This window comes from Triturus cristatus, chromosome 2_1 (genome assembly GCF_964204655.1).
Source record: "Triturus cristatus chromosome 2_1, aTriCri1.1, whole genome shotgun sequence".
NCBI lineage: Eukaryota > Metazoa > Chordata > Amphibia > Caudata > Salamandridae > Triturus > Triturus cristatus.
Window position 1 is genome coordinate 698,985,656 of NC_140581.1, and position 16,913 is coordinate 699,002,568.

The 16,913-nt window shown below is 44.4% G+C and overlaps 1 protein-coding gene across 1 annotated transcript in view; it reads left to right on the plus strand.

Moving 5' to 3' along the window:
- Positions 1 to 16,913, plus strand: part of COMMD10 (COMM domain containing 10) — an 836,536-nt gene that overhangs the window by 60,883 nt on the left and 758,740 nt on the right. The window contains exon 2 of the mRNA XM_085632645.1: positions 8,450 to 8,540. Coding sequence (XP_085488771.1) covers positions 8,450 to 8,540 — 91 coding nt within the window. The remainder of the gene's footprint in view (positions 1 to 8,449; positions 8,541 to 16,913) is intronic.

The following is a 16,913-nucleotide window of genomic DNA, read 5'->3' on the forward strand; positions in this document are numbered from 1 at the left end:
ACAACTCTAAACCAAAACGCGATAAATGTACCCCGTCCTCCCTGAAAAAATAAATTGCTGCATACCTAAGCTCCGGATGTTCAACTCTCCCAATACCTTCTTTGTCACAAAAACTTTGCATATCCCTGTTAATATTCTTCTTGGCCTTGTCTATAGCTGCGGGCCGCACTGCGCCCTCCAATGCCTCCTGGGTATGAATTCCGACCAAATCACATAGCACCATGACCACTGCTGCCGTATTTCTAACAGGTCCCTCTTCATTTGTTTCATCAGTGCCAAACCTTTACACAAAACCAGGTAATTCTCCCCTAAATGAATAATCAACATGTCTGGACAACTACCGCCTCTCACCATCCTGTTCAACGTGGGAAACAACTCGTGCCACCGCATACCCCCTTTGCCCTACCATGAACAATGAAATAATGTGTTATCCAGACCCAAATTCCCCCCGTTCCCTTTAGACCTCTCGTAACGCTCTGCCCATTTTACAAACTAATGACCCACAATCCATATGGACAATTCAGCCGACGCAGGCCCCGCCACTGCACCTGAAAAGACACATATATGAGACAAGCAAAAATGAACAGAGCTACGCTTCCCCCTCCCCCAAGTCCCGCAGCTGAATATATTTCTTAAAGCAGTCTGACCTCCAGCGGCTCAAACGCATGATCTCCTCCTTCTCCCATCCCAGCTTCGCTGCATCTGCCGTAGCCCCTATGCGGAACGAATGGGTCCCAAACTGACCCGGCTCTTCCCCCAAGAATAGCAGGGCCCGCCTCATTACCCATAAAAGCTGCGCCGCAGTCATCCGGCCACCTGCCTCCCTGGAGAACATTGCCCTGTCGCCTGACACCAGGTCTCTGGACACCATCAGTAGAACTCCGATAGGACTTCAGCACCTGTTAGATGCCACCCACAATTTCTCACATCGGAACGCATTAAAAATGAATTTCAAAAAATCAAAAGTTATGAGCGTAAACCACCGCAAGAAGTCAAATCCCAGTTGGTACATGAAAGGCAAATGCCTGGACCAAGTAACTACCTATAAATATTTGGCGTACTCCTAGATAAAAACAACTCCTTCAAACCACAACTTGAACCTTTACGAAGGAAGGGAGTAATGACCTGCTTGGCATTAAAGTCCCTGAAGAAATTGTTGCCGGACTTAACACTTGACCCCCTTTTAAAGGTTCTAAGAGCAAAATTACAACCAGCAATCACCTACGGGAGCGAATCCATGACAGGAAGAGATGCTGCTACCCTCGACTGCATAATCGCAACCTCCTACCGGGCGATATTCCAGCTCCCTAAATATGTTTCTCCAGCCCAAATAAGGCTGGAATTTGGAATCCAGAAACAGGAAATAGAAAGGCAGGGAGTTTTCTTAAAGAGTTGGCACAAAATCAGAGCTGGTGAGAGAGGGACCTTGAACAATCAACTTTGGCTAGAGCTGTCCCGCACTGGAAAACTACCAGTTAACGTCTACCTACAGAATTCTCTGCAGGCCCTTGGCCTGGCAGACGCCTGGAACACTCCAATGGGCCATTTGGTTTTTAAATAAAATAGTAACAAAATCAACAAGGCTCATATCGGCTATAGAGGACAAGAAATCGGTATCCAAGAGAGCTCACGGCTGGGCCGTGCTTAACAACGACGATGCTCTAAAACCTCAGCCTTACCTCAAGGTCGGAATCAAGCTTGAGACCAAAGAAAAATTTCTAAAGCTACGGCTGGGAGTCGGTCCGATCAACCCGTTCATGCCACCGTGGGTAAAAAGAGGGCCCGATCACTTGTGCTGTTTGTGTGCGAATGACACTGAGACTTTGATTCATATTATATGCACATGCAAGAAGCTAGACGACATACGGAACAGTCTGTTAAAACCACTATTTAAGCAGCACGGAGTAAGGTCCTGCAGACAGGCAGTGATGATGTGTTTTAATCCCTCCTTAGTGCAGCTAAACTGTCGCCTTACAAAATTCTTTGATCTGACAGCACAGAGACTGAAAAAGCTCTTGCTGCCAACAGTAGAGACCTACTAACGACTACAGCAGACTCTGAACTGGTCCGTTCCACAGGTTAAAAAAATTACGTAGTTCATACAATGTCTTCAAATGGGCCTGTAATCTTGTGACAGCAGTGCTACTATATTCGGAACAGTTTTATGTCTTTTAATTCCAATATAAAGGCTCCTTTTAATTTTGTACTTATTTTTAATAGTTTTAGTTAATGTAACTTCTTTTGATATCAACCTATAATGTACTGAATGCAACGGTTTTAATTAATCATGCATAATAAAATTACTTACTTACTGGACACCATCCTCCCCCAAAGAACTGGACATACCCGCTTATTTCTGGCCGTACCCATGACCCCCCACTTCCCAACTCCCCTCTGGTCCATTTTGGATCGCGTAAGCTGCACTGCAACCCCCTCATCCCGAAGCTCTACATCGGTCCAGCGCACCCCCGGTGCCCCCTTACCACCCAGCAATTTCAGAGACCCGAAAAGCCCCGAACAACATCCAAGACATCAGGGTAGAAAACAAAACTCGCTCCTCCACGTTTTGGCAGATCTGAGGCAAAACCTCCATCAAGCCTGCCAAGAGCCCCAATGACAAAGGCCTCCGGGCCCGAGGCCTTCCGCCTTTTTCCCGCACCCAACCTTCCAAGATGCGGCTACCCAGTTCTCCCGCCAAAGGCGTATAGCCCCACCAAAGCTTGCCCATGAACGCCGGACAACTTTCCTGCTATGGTGACTTTCGAGAAACACCTGTCAATCAAGGACAGAATAAACTGCACCACCTCCTCCTCCTCCCTAGCCCATTGCTCCGATCTGCGCTGTGCCCCACCCTCCTGAAATTCCTTCCAAGCCTGTTCATATGCCCTCCGTGTGGATGCGGCCAGCGACCCTAAAACCAGCTGGAAAACCCTTTGTCTCCTACATACCACATCCCCGCTGGAACCGGCGTCTTGCCTCTGTCCGCCTCCATGACTAGACCATGGAACCTCTGCAACTGCGAACGAGACAAAGCATCCGCACTGTCATTGTCCACGCCTGGTACATGCTTGGCCTGAAACAGTATATTGTGTTCCAAACAGCTCAGCATAAACACCCGTAACAACTTCAGCACTTGGTCCTCCCTTGCCGACTGCCTGTTCACCAAATGCACTACTGACATGTTGTCGACCTTAAAAATCACCTTCCTGTGAGCCAAGTCCCGAGCCCATACTGTCACTGCTACCACTAGTGGAAAGAGTTCCAAAAAGGCAATGCTCCTCCCCCCATTCTTCCAATGTTTGGGCCACTCTTCTGCGCACCACCTTCCGTGCCAGTAGAGACCAAAACCTCCCGCCCCTGCAGCATAAGAATAGATCATGACATCCCACTCCGGGTCCTCCGGGGCGCCATTGGGATCCCGTTAAAGTAAGTCAGCCAGGAACGTGCACCACATGCGCAAGTCTTCCTTTGTTCCTGCCGACAGCGGCATGTGACGATGCGGCATAGTCAAACCTGCCAGGGACAGTCCTAATCTCCTGCAGAAAGTCCGACCTACCATCACCACCCGGCACGCAAAATTCAGGTGTCCCAGCAACACTTGCACCTCCCTGACCGTCTCTTTCTTTTTGGCCAGTAAACCGTCAATCAGCATCAGCATGTGTAGTTTTTTGTCTGTTGGAAGTCTGGCCTCTATTGCCCCGGAATCCAATTCGATGCCAAGAAAAGACAACACCGTACTGGGCTTGTGCGTCTTCTCTAGTGCCAGGGGTACACCCAGGTAACCCATGAGCTCTTCAAAACTGTCCAGCTGCTGCTGGCAGTCCACATAACCAGGCTGGCCCACCAGGAAGAATTCGTCCAGGTAGTGTGTCACCGTCTCTTTACCCGTGTGTTTGGAGAAAGCCCATTGCAAAAAGGAGCTAAAGCCTTCAAATAAGGCGCAGGATATTGAACATCCCATCGGCGGCGCCTTGTGCACAAATATGGCACCCTCAAACTGTATTCCTAGCAACTGGTAATCATCAGGGTGTACTGGCAATAAGCGAAAAGCCGACTTGATGTCGCATTTCGCCATGAGGGCACCTGTCCCTACTGCGGCCACCAATTCTCGTGCCACGTCCACCGATGAATAGGAGACAGGCATCAAGTCGGGGGCTATGAAGTCATCTACCGACGCCCCCTCCGGCCAAGAGAGATGTTGGATCAGCCTGTATTGTCCCGGGTCTTTCTTGGGCACCACCCCCACCGGAGAAATGATCAGGTCTCTAATTGGGCTAACTGTGAAAGGGCCTACCATGCGTCCTTCCTGTACTTCCTTATACAATTTAGTGCACACCACCGCCCCATGTGTCTTTGCAGATTTCAAATTTTCCGCCCACCTGGCAACCCATGGCCCTTCGTACCCCAGCCGAAAACCTTCTTTAAAACCGCGTCTCAAGGTTTCTGCGTCTTCTGTCCGTGGATAAGATGCCAACCACTATTCCAATGGGCCCTGTCTAATGGGTGTACAAGCCCTTTCCCATAGCCCCTGGAGTCCCTCTGCCACCCCTACCCCCTGCAGGATACTGTAGGCCCTGATTGGGCTGCTGATTCTGCCCGTCGGACCCCGGTCCGTAGCATTGCACCAACGGGTGCCTGCCCGAGCACTTTGAGCATTCGTGCCGAAACTTGCAATACTGCCGGGCACAGTTGCCTTTATTAAAGTCCCAGCATGCTCCCAGTGTACTCCCGGTGCTGCCAGCTGTGTATCCCATCCCCCTTGGGCGGGGCGGTTCAAAAAGGGGCGGGGGCCAGGGGAAGCCCACTGGCCGTATATATCGTTTTCTCAAACTTCACCGCCCCCATGGTCTGCTGGTATAAATCCGTATCTATCTCCCCCCCCTTCGCCTCCGTGTCCCAAGCGAGGCGTGCTCGGAATTCCTCATCATAATGGGACCATGCATAATCCCCTTAGGTCACCTGTGCTCGTCTGATCACGTCCATGTATGTAAACAACGTGACCGATCGGTCTGGAAACTTTTTGCAGTATACACTTGCGAATAGCAGAAAGGCTGCCGACCAATTCTCGATGGTCACGACTACCCGTTGTCTCCTGGCTAGCTCTATTTCTTCCTCTTTGGACCCTTCCTTTGCCTTAAGCTCCCTATGCAGCAGCTTCAGCATATCCACATATTCTCCCTTCCATATTTTCTCTTTGGTGGCCAACGTAAGGTGGGCCCCCAATGGCTTAGATAACCCCATGTAAGGCAACTTCTTCGGTTGTACATCGCGGCTCTCTTTCACCCCACCCAAAGTGATCCTGTCCGACCCTTTGTCTTTTGTAACCGTACTGGTGCTTGGCTCCCCTTCTCCAAGCACCGCATCGTCCTTCTTGGTCTCCTCCCCGCCCTTTTGTGGTGCCTCAGGGCCCACCCCTGTATCTTTCACGTACGCCCCTCTCAGCAAGCGAACCTCCCCCTCACCTCCCCCATGCGTCTGTGCCCACGGACACCGTGCCCTTCCCTGTGATACCTTGTAGCCCGCCTGCCTGCTCCTCACCTGGCGTTGAGGCTGGCGTCCTCCGGGGATCCCGCCGCCTTACCAGTCCACACCCCGATACCACGGCATCACGCGCCCGTGCTCCCCTCCTCCCCATGCCCCTGTGACTGCTGCCGCACATCCCCGCACTGCGCAGGGCCTCTGCACGCTCGCCGGAGCCTTACCTGGCGTCAAGGTCAGCGTCCTGACCGGATCCCGCCGCCTAACCAGTTGTGCTGGAGGTGCCACCACTCTATCATTCGCGTGTGAGCTGCCTTGCGTGTGCAAAAAACTAGGCACAGAATTAGTCACGACCCCTCCCCACCGGCCTGTCGTCCTCCTCTTCTACGATCTCTCCGTCCTCTAAGCTAACATCGTCGTAGTCCAACAGTAACTGTTCTTCATCCAACGTGAATGGGCTGTCCCCTCTCGTCTCTTCCCTGCTTATCTGTGCCTGTTCCCTCCCCTGTCGTATCAAGTCCCCCACATCTAAACCTGCATGCGGATGGTCCGACTCTCGACCCACCACTTCATCCCGTCTGGGCGGACCCGACACCGGTGCCCTTTCCCCAGAGGCCACATCGACCCACCGGGGTAGGGACACCAAAGACCGCTCCTCCGTCCAACAGTGCGCCGCTCCCTGAAGGTCCCATGTAGGGGTCTGGCGGCCTGCACGGAGCACTGCCCACCCATTCTCTCGGTGGGGCGGAGCCGCATGCAACTCACCCGAGTATCCCACCGGCTGCCCCTGCAAAGCAAAGGCGAGGTCCGACAAGCCGGGGTTAGTGCTCTGCTCTGTCCCTGACACCTCCGGACCCCTCTGCCAATTCCCTTCCCCCACCACCTACCCGGGGAAACCTGCAAAATTAACCCCCCCCATGACGCGCCGTGGTGCCCCTCTGCCCCCATCCCTGCCACAAGTAGCCCCCATGGCCGGCACAGGAACCCTTCCCGGTGTTCCCCGCCTACCCCTTTCAGATTCACCATTGATATGTGTCTGCAGCTACTAATTGAGGTGGGGTAAACCAAGGACCCCCAGTGAGCCATCACTGTTGGTCTCAGAATTTCAAATGGGATATATATATATTTTTTTGTGCAGATTTATATAGCGCAAACTCGACCTGAAGGTATTGGCTTTTCATGAGCACCAGTTACGTTACACAAGAACACATTCATTTTTTGCAGGCACAGGGAGTAGATAAAGTGGTTTTCCCAGAATCACAGGATGCTGAGCTGCGGCTCGAACCTGGTTCCCCAGCTCCAAACTTGGTAGCTCTGGCCGTAAGGCCACATCCTCAAATGAATCTGCATAACACTTATAGGGGACGGGCATACCATGACCTCGCCGTCTCCTGTGACCACATATTGCTATTTTTTTTGTTCAACAAGGCAAAAAAATAACCAATCTTTAGGTAAGTTAATACTGGAGCGAAAACTGAAAAAAATAAAGTCTCACACAAAGTTCACTTCAGCTGCTGGTAAGGCTACTGGAGTCAAAAGAGCCAAATTCAACCACCTGACCCAGACAGGCTCATTTACTGGTGGTAAATACGAGCTCTGATAGAAAGCCTAAAGGGAGCGCTGTACAGTATCTCCCACACACCCAGGAGCTATTAATGTGGGACCTATAAGGTTGAAAGCTATCAATGCAAGGGCATCAAACTTGGTCTAAAAAACGAAACAAGTAACAGGACATTTCCTAAAATCGACCATGTCCGTGTCGGCTGTGACTGACGGCAAGCGAGGGTAATGGACCAAGATAGAAGAAATGTTGTATTACCAATATTCCCAAGTCACCAACGTAGGGATCCTGGGAAAGTTTCAGAGTAAGATAGTGGCCTGGATGCAGTCCAAGATGGTCCCAGGCCTGGTCTGAAGACAGGATTTCAAACTTGTGAAAAGGGAGCGCACCCCGAGTGGTCTGGAAATCATTGACTGTGGGAAAGCAAACTTACTTCAGAACCATCTTAAAAATAAAAAAATCTCTGATTGCAAAATTGTAACTACATTTTTCCTACTTTAACCCACTTTACAGGATCGCCTTCATCCAACTGATAGATTTTCTTTTTGAAGCAAACTCTGTAGCACAGCTTAGATGTCACTATACATTTGAATTGTATCCTACAAACGTTTTTCCTTTATAAATGTCCTCTAGGCTGTGAATAAACCAGTTCTTATTTACAATGTCATGGTTCATGCAGGGCGGAAAGGAGCCCTTTCCGAATAGCCCCGTCCCTCACTGTGGACTAAACCTTCCCAAAATGTTCAACAATTTGTCTTATCATTTTTATGTCTCTCTTTTTTTGCTTGCTGCACATTGATTTTCTTTGTAAACTTGTTTTCATAGTTGTATTTTGTGAAGGGGAGTGCAAAATGCACTAATAAAGAAAGACAGTGAAAGGATGGACAAGGTAAAAGCACCACCCATTCTAGTCATCAAGCATGACACCAAAACATTTCCCACACTATAGAGTGTACACTGCAAACCCACCCCCTTCCACCATGTTGAATCTGTGGAGCAGTGGGCTACCTATAACCCAACGCACTTTTATCGTTTTTTGAAGGGTATGAAGCCCTATGTGTATGTAATATCAGTATAATGCAATGTAAAGGGAAATCTTTTAATCCATTAAGATGCATATCCTTTTTAAACCATTGGAAATTGAGACACATACGTGTGGTGGGGCATCTGTGAGTGGTAAAGGCATGGCTTTTTTTTACTGGGTAATATTGAAAATGTTCTTTAGAACTACTCAAGTTCTGAACTAGAAATATCTAGGAAATGTAATAATTCCAACTGGAGATGGTAAGGAATTTGTGAGATTGGAGACATTCTAAGGTTCTGACAATACTATGTTGAAAGTGTTGCTTTGAACAGGAATATCACTATTGATATTGGCATTCATATATTTTTTTCTCTTTTGCTCTTTAGTATTAAACAAGCAGTGTCACTCATCAATATGATTGACACTGGAAAATTTCCACGCTTGCTGTCCCGTATTCTGCAGAAACTTCATTTAAAGGTCTGTATAAATAAAAATTAAATATAATCATTTTCACTATTGTGCCTATGTCTCTGACTGCATGGTTCTGTGAGTTCATACACCCTAAACAGAAACATTTTATTCCAGGGAAACAAGTATGCATTCATGCAAATAAATTATTGTATCGATTACATATTAAACCAGGAACTAGCCATGGCAATTGGCTCTTATCACTCAGTCGTCATATTTAGAGGTTCCAATTTAATTTCTAAAATTCCACTATGCAAATAATTCAGGGTGTTGATTGTAGTCCTAAGGTACACAATGTCACTGTCCCTATTAGGATAACCTGGGGATTGTGGTATGGGTGTCGGTTGTTCCTGCTTTTGTGCGCAGTATAAATGGAGCAACTAACTCGGGCAAATCATGCTAATGTAGAAAGGTTGAGATTAAAAGATGAATTTGTTTTTTCAAGATTTTCTTACAGTGAAGGCCAATGCAAAAATCCCATAAAATTCAAATATCCAAACGATTGAGAATAACCACAAAATGTAGGTAGGTATTACAATACGAAGTGAATGCCACAAATATTTTAGTTATCCTACATATATGCAGCAAAAAAGCACATACTTCTAAGGCATGTATCTGAACCAGAGAACACCAGATCTGTGGCTCAGAAATCATGAATACGTTTATAAAGAGGCATGGTGTTTTGAAACTTGAATTGTTTTTAAACCAGCCTTGCCACAGGCCATCAATGCGCTCCAAAGCGAGTAAAATAGATATCAGGAATGGCACTAAATGTATTGTTTTTTTACATTGACCATAATGCATTGGCATGGGCAACTGAGCCAACTGAGCCAGAAGATTAAATATACAAATGTTTTGAAAGCTGGACTGTATTATACATCGCTATAAGATTCATAATGCAAACTAGACTAGAAAGGGTTATTTAAGCCATAAAGTGCACTTAAAACTGATCTGCTGGTTTAAAGGTGTGCACAACCCTTTCTTTGTTTTTTGGGGGTTTTCCATTGTGGCTTCTTGTGATCAAAAGGGTGGCAGCACTCCGGTGCAAGGTGAACCCCTTTAAAGATGCTTTTATTGAACAGGTTCTATGCTATAAAGTTTGAACTGCTTTCAAACCAGTCTCACAACCTTCCTGTGAAAAGTCAGTAATTGCGCTATACTACAACAGCTATCATTGCTATATTACAATGGCTATAATGTACTGGCATGGGTTATTTGACTAAAGACAGGGTATGAAGAAGTTGTTAAAGATAAACTTGTTCCAGCGGAAAGCAAAGCACATTTTTATACACACATTACTTTCATCATCTTTATAGTGTTTAAACTATTTCCTCTTTGGGCCCATTATCAAAATCTTCTTCTTCATAGATTCTCGGATGAATCTTTTACGTGAGCAAACAGGTACTTGGATATCAAGAGAACATGTGGCAAATACTTATGAGGACCTGGAATAAGAAAATTCCAAATTCAAGCATACATTGAGATATCTCCTATTACCTTAGTAGGCAAATTATCGACAATGGATTTCACACCAAGAATGACTCGAAACGATAAAAATGTATATCATTTATCTAAGCCTCAATTTAAATGATCAAGAAACACAATTAGTCACACAATGTCATGCAGATTCAATAAAATAGACATATGCTGATTACCTAGGGAGAAGAGAGAGAGAGAACATAGGAAAATCAAGTTCAGCATCTAGGTTATAGAAACCAAATATGCAGAGATGAAACGTGAGGAGTCACAGGATTGAGTCCATAACTCTCCAGCCGAAAAGTTATTCCTGCACACTTTACCAGCTGGCTAAGTACAGGTTGAGTCAGTTCGAACGTTAAGTTCAAAATGGGATAGGCACAAGAAATCAATGTTCAGTCCGACAGCATGCCAGGCTGTGGAGCAGATTAATTATTAACCTGCTGGTGCAGGGATCACCATTTCGCCACAGGTTCTCATCAAGTAAAGAGGAATCAACAGTGGAGCGAAGTACAAACCATAGGGTAATTTATTAAGCATTCAGAATGGGTCTCCATCCAACGAGCACCATGGAGTTACTCAAGGAAAGGAGCACACTTGAACAATGGCTACATGGGTTTTTATAGGGAAGATCACAAACAAGGAACGCCCAGAGGTAAATGGAACTTTGGAAAGAACACACAAATGAGCTAAGGCGAGAATCTGACAGCCTCAGTGTCTTGTGCAATTTCTACGTTTTAAGGCTGAGCAACAAAATGTGCTATTGTGAGTAGACTTTACTTAAGGATTAACTATTGCCTGAAAATCTTCGAGCAAGCTGACTCTGCATGTTTACGCAGCCTACAATGTCTCAACTTTAGCTTCGTGACCTAATGTTTATGCAAGTGTGGTGTCATGGATAGAGTCAGGCTGAAAACAGGTCAAAGGTGGTCATGAATGAAGCACAGCTAAATTAGGAAACGAGAGATTCAGATTTTAAGGTTTCACAGTCCTTCCTTTTCAGATGTGCTGAATACATTCTTAAAAGTACATATATTAATCATGTAAATTAATATTCATTAGTTCATGAATTTCGGTGTGCATAATCATTTCTCTATTTAATTCATGAACATTGACTGGGGAAGGTTTAGTACTATTACAAATGGCTATACAGGCTGTACGTATTGTGGGGGCACATTGAATGCAGCAACGACAAGTGAGAAAGATGGCTCCTATAATCGCTATTCCATTTAATTATGTCCAGCCCCAAGCAGAAACAATACCTCAAAACCATTCTGACCAAATCCATGTTCCTTTTTCCTGGTGTAATTCTGCAGTTATTTGATGAAGCTTTTGTGTGGCTCAATTAACATGATGGGCGTTTTATGTATTTGACAGTGTGAATCCTTAAGAGAGGACAAGGTGAAGTGATAATGTTCAGATGCGGTAGAAGTAGGGGGCACTAGGCTATGAACAGGGTAATATGTTTTAAGCCTTAAAAATAGACCCAAAGAAAAATCCCAATACCAACAATAGAAAACATACAAATATCCCTATTTTTCTCTTTCTAATCCAAAACTGTCGGCTTTTAGCGGGGGTATTCGGGGCAAGTACTTCTATTCCTCCTAATAGGTAAAAAAGACCTTCATGAAGGGCCTTAATGACCGACAACTCTACCTATTTCAACGTAATCTATATACAAAAATACCTATTTCAGAAGAACACCTAACACTATTCCCTATACTGATCTTTTATATCCAACCTGTATGTTTCTTAACCTTCCTTCCTCTTACTGTAGTAATTGTTGGTTGATTGCCAAGGTAACAAAGAGTAGCGTAACGATCAGCCAGAAACCGAGCAATGTAGTCTCAGTTCTCCCAAAATGTCCTCACTACACTATCAGAGAGCATTAAGTCCCAAGTGTCTTTTGCTTCAAAGCCTCACTGGCAAGCTTATGTACTGGTCCGGACGTTGGCGGTCTTGACCACCGGCATGGGTTGCCACCTCTCCAGAGAAAGTTTCTTCAATCAAAGTCTATAGTTCTTTTCGGCCCTTGGCCACACATTGTATCAGGGCTGAACAATGTCAGGATGTTCAAACCGAATCTGTTCATCTGGGTCAGGCATGATGGCAGCAAGTTATTATTCCAATGACACCACTTCACCATGTTTTAAAAGACCAGCATCTCCAAAAGGCACTTGCTGAGAGATCTGATCATATTCAGGTATTCCTCTTGTTATCCACTGATCATATGGCAAAGGGAGTGGGGCTTACTTTCTCCACTTCACTGGCATGGAGCTGGTGTCTGTGCCCTGTGCGCTTAACAGCAGTCTGGGTGGTGAAGAGAACTTGCACTGGCCTCTGAAACTGTTGGGTAAAAACACCGTCTCTAGGCCACAGCTTGTGACCTGGACCTTTAAGACTGGGAGAGCGACTGGCCTTCACCTGTGAATGGATCAAATGCAGATCTTTAGTCAACCCAGTAATCAACAAGAATGGTAAATTCAATGTCAGATTGTCCTTGATCTTGGTACACCCTATACATTTACAGGCCTCCCCATAACCACCCCAACTGGTTGCAAGACCTTCAAAGGGCAGATCTGGGGGTGCAAAATATCCTCTTGAAACGGGGTACCTTTTCCCGTGCTATAAGTATGACACATCATGCACTTCTTGACATAGAACTCTGCCACCCTGGTAATCAGATTATTGAACCATACATGATCTGACATGGTCACTATTCCTTTAGCACTAATATGGGCTGAACTGTGGGCCATGGTAACAATAACATTCACATAATAATTTGGAAGCATTCAACTTTGCTTTCCTGACAGATCTATCCAACATCCTGTTGCATCTTGGCACCCATATTTTTTACATTGTTCCTTCTGTTCCTCCGTGGCTTCTTCCTGTACTTCCCTAATGAAATCTAGAGTTTGATTAAACATAGTCACTTCTGGTGTCCATCTAACTGTCCCTACAATATACATTAAACTATACTCTAAATAGGCTGATTGTTTAGCTGTTTCATTGTCAAAAGTATTTCCCTGTATTACCTCATCTATAATTTTCTTGTGGACAAAATATTTAACAATAGCAACTCTTTTTGGTAACATCAAGGTATCCAGTATCTTTACTACTCATTCCCCATACTGTATCTTATCACCATGCAAAATAAAATAAAACCTCTTTTTTTTCTTCTTTTCTTTTCAAAGTCATCCGAATGAGGGGGCAACTCCAAAGGTATATATATTGATATTTACAGTCAAATCTTTACTTAATTCACAAGCTCTAGTCAAAGCTGTCCGCTTCACAGACTGTGTTGACATTTGTTGTATTTTACATAACTCAACTACAGATTTCAAGGGAGTAACTGTATAAGCTGTTGTACTAGAGCCATCAGGTAGTTTGTAACATGCACCATCCACGGACAGTTCCCCTGGTGAGTCAGATATAGGGGTATCTGTCAGGTCTACCCGTCCCTTAGTCTCCTTCGCAGTAATAAAATATGCAATCATGCTTCTCATCTTGTTGGGACTCCAAGAGGGGTAGTACAGTGGGTAGATTCAAAATGTTACAGCATTTCAGAGTGATATTTTGGAGCAAAAAGTATCAACTCATACCCTGGTAATATCGCACTGGTCAGGTGCTGGGTCTGATTAATTTTTTAGATATCCACTAAATGTGGTACTATAACTGTTCTGATTGTGACTTTAAATATACATTTCAGATTGCTTTATCGCAGTGGGGTCCAATGTGGAGGAGAAATATGCACATGACCTATTCCTTTTTACATGGGACCGTGCCAAGTTTCAACCATATTTTACATGCAAAAATTTGTAATAATCAAGTTTTACCTAAAGCAAGAGCATTACATAAAGCATTTCTAAATTGCAAAAAGACAGCTTCACACGGATTAGTCCAAAGAAAACGGCATGCATACGTGCTTTAATGTTAAGGCAAGCAGGGGGTTTGCAATTTATGAAAAATTTGGTAATAAATGCATAGATATTAGATTGAGTCAGTGATTTCTGCAAGTTCTGCACCAATTATATCCTATGTTGGTGTATTGTCTCACCCCCCCCCCCTTTGACAGGAGAGACCTAAATAGGTAATCTTCTGTTGATAATACTGTTATTGAAAAAGAGATACTTTATGTCCCAAGTGATGCAATAATTTCACTGTAACTTGTTTCAAACCTTCTGCTGTATTGCTGTGTCTCCAACGAGTAGCTTACCAGTGTACGGTCCAACCTGTATTTTAAAATATTAAAACTCTGGCATTCAAAACAACATCTCTTTTATATTTTCGCAACTCATAAACTGATGCCTACAGAGAAAATAGGTAACATTTTAAAAATGTGTTTAAAACTTTTATTTCAGTTGGAGACGTTTATTACTCATTGTTATACCTTGGTGCAAGGGGTATTGTAGCTATGGTTTGCATGCACTACACATGCAGTTCTTCAGTTTAAATTGTCTAAGCCTTGCTTTTTTTTTTTTTTATTACTGATGAAAACTCTGCCTAATGCACCAATGTGATCACTGCTGATACTCTTGGATGGGGTGCTCATTTAACATTACTTGTAACTTTTGTCACAGAAAATGTTGGAGCCCCTTGTACTAACATTCAGTTGTTGTGAAATAGGGCTTTGAACGGGGATGTCAGAAAATCCCATAGGTGTATTAACTTTACCTGAGAAACAGCAGGATATTGAGGGACTACTATCTTGTTACTTTTCTCACAAATCAATCACAAATTGATAAACTTTTATCCTGTATTTCATCCCTCTTTTAAGGACAGGAAAAATAGGGCTATAACATACATTAGAGGAAACTTCCTCAAAGTGAGTAAAGAAATCGGGGACGGCCTCTCCCCTTTTTTTGTTTACAAGCAGTAAAGAGTGCCCAATCTATTTTCCTAGCTCGAACCATCGTTTTTATATAAGTAAGTATGATACCATGGTAGATCCAGAATGAGCTGACTAGGTTTCTGACCAAGTTTCCGATCTCTATCAGCTGCTATAATGGTAGTCCAATCTCCTCCCAAATCAACAGCATGATCATGTTTCCAGGTAAGTTTGCCACATATCTGGTGGCAGGATCATACCAAAAAAAACATATCGATATCCGCTAAAGTAATGATATAGGAATCAATGGCTGCCTATACATGATCATAAAATCCCCTAGGATCTTTCCTTATGTCTGGTAAGGAGGCTTTTAAAGTAAGTACATCCATCCTTTTCCAGGGCGTATATATCCAATTGTATTAAAATGGGCTCTAGCATTAGGACTATGTGGGTCATCATTATCCTCATTCCCTCTTCCAGGAGTGAACTGTGGTGCAGCTTCCCTCATAGGTCTTTATTCAAGGAGAGGAAGAGAGTTCATTAAATTATCCAATTATCATTGCAATAGCATTATTAATTCTATGTACAGGGAAGGCCCCTATCTAACACTGTCTATTAATTGCTCTAACATCATCTGGGTCATTTCACCCTGTAGTCATCTCCCATTGAACCATAAGTTGATGAGAGAGCTTATTTATAAGACAAAGAAGCTCACCTTCAGAAAAATACTGAATCTGGTTTATCATGTCTTCTACTTCTATTTCTAAATCACCTAACCAATTTAATACCATCAATCTTATCGCATCCTGATGAAACTGAGGTACAGTAGAGGAAAGAACTCGAGGGGTTAGAACAGATGCAGAAAGTACAGAATCATTAGACATTTGAAGTGCAGTGGCCTGAGGTGGTGGCGCAGAGGCTTGGGATGGGGGTGCAGTAGCTTGGGTTGGGGGTGCAGTGGCCTGAATTGGAGAGGGTAAAGAGTGTACCGGTACTGGTTGAAAAATAAGGGGCTGAACAACCGCAGGCAAAGGAGGTGGAACCGGGGGTACAAGGGGAACAACATTAAATGGTGCAGGGGAAGAGGTGTTAAAGGTACATATGGGGGTGGGGGTCGTTCTATCAATAACCCATCAATATCTGAATTCACATCTTCTTGGTGGACCTGAACTGCTACAGTTGGTCTAACTATATATTCCTTAGATATTAATAATCTATGCTCACTATCTAAACATTACTTTTTCTCGTGAACTTCCTTATCCTTCAATTCCTTATACTTCTGATACTCTGTTTTCCTTTCCTGTTTCCTTTGTACCTTCTCTGCCTTGAGCAGCCGCTCCCTCACTTCTTTCCTCGACATACGCAAACTGTCAAACATAGCTGGCCTGTCATTATAACTGGGGATCTCCTCTTGTATATTTGTTCCAAAATGCATTTATACATGGTGGAACAAATACCATATTTGATGTACATCTCAAAATTTGGCATACCTTCTGGTGGCGCCGGCTAACTTGCTTCCAAAATGCTCTGCTTATCGCAGCAGCAACAACAAAACTTCCACAGAATGCTAATCACAGGCATGTTATATAAGATTTTTAAAAAACTTATAAACAGAGAGAAATAAAGAATATTCTCACATTACCTGTAAGAAAAAATGTTAGCAAAAACAAATAGCAAGTTCCATAACAGAGTCTAAGTTTCAAAATACCAAACTGATCCAAGGTTTCAAAATTCCAAACACATTCCGAACGGAGTACCAATTCCGAACGGGTTACCAAACAAATACCAAGTCAAGACGAATATCAAGTCAAGCAAATACCAAACAAATCCTAATCAAATGAACCGGTTCAATACAGATTTACCTCATGTGTAGTCTTCGCCTCCCACCTGTCTCTCCTCCCTGATCCAAAGAAAATCACCAACCGAAGGCCCCAGTCAAGGCTAGCAGCCGCCAGGAAGATCAGAGTTGGAGAGCAGAAAAATCACCACGGACCACGAGCAACACTAATCTCATCAGGTGGGGCGCTACCTCAGCGAAGTTCGTCTTACCGACCTGATCTCCTGCCCTGGTCTGACTG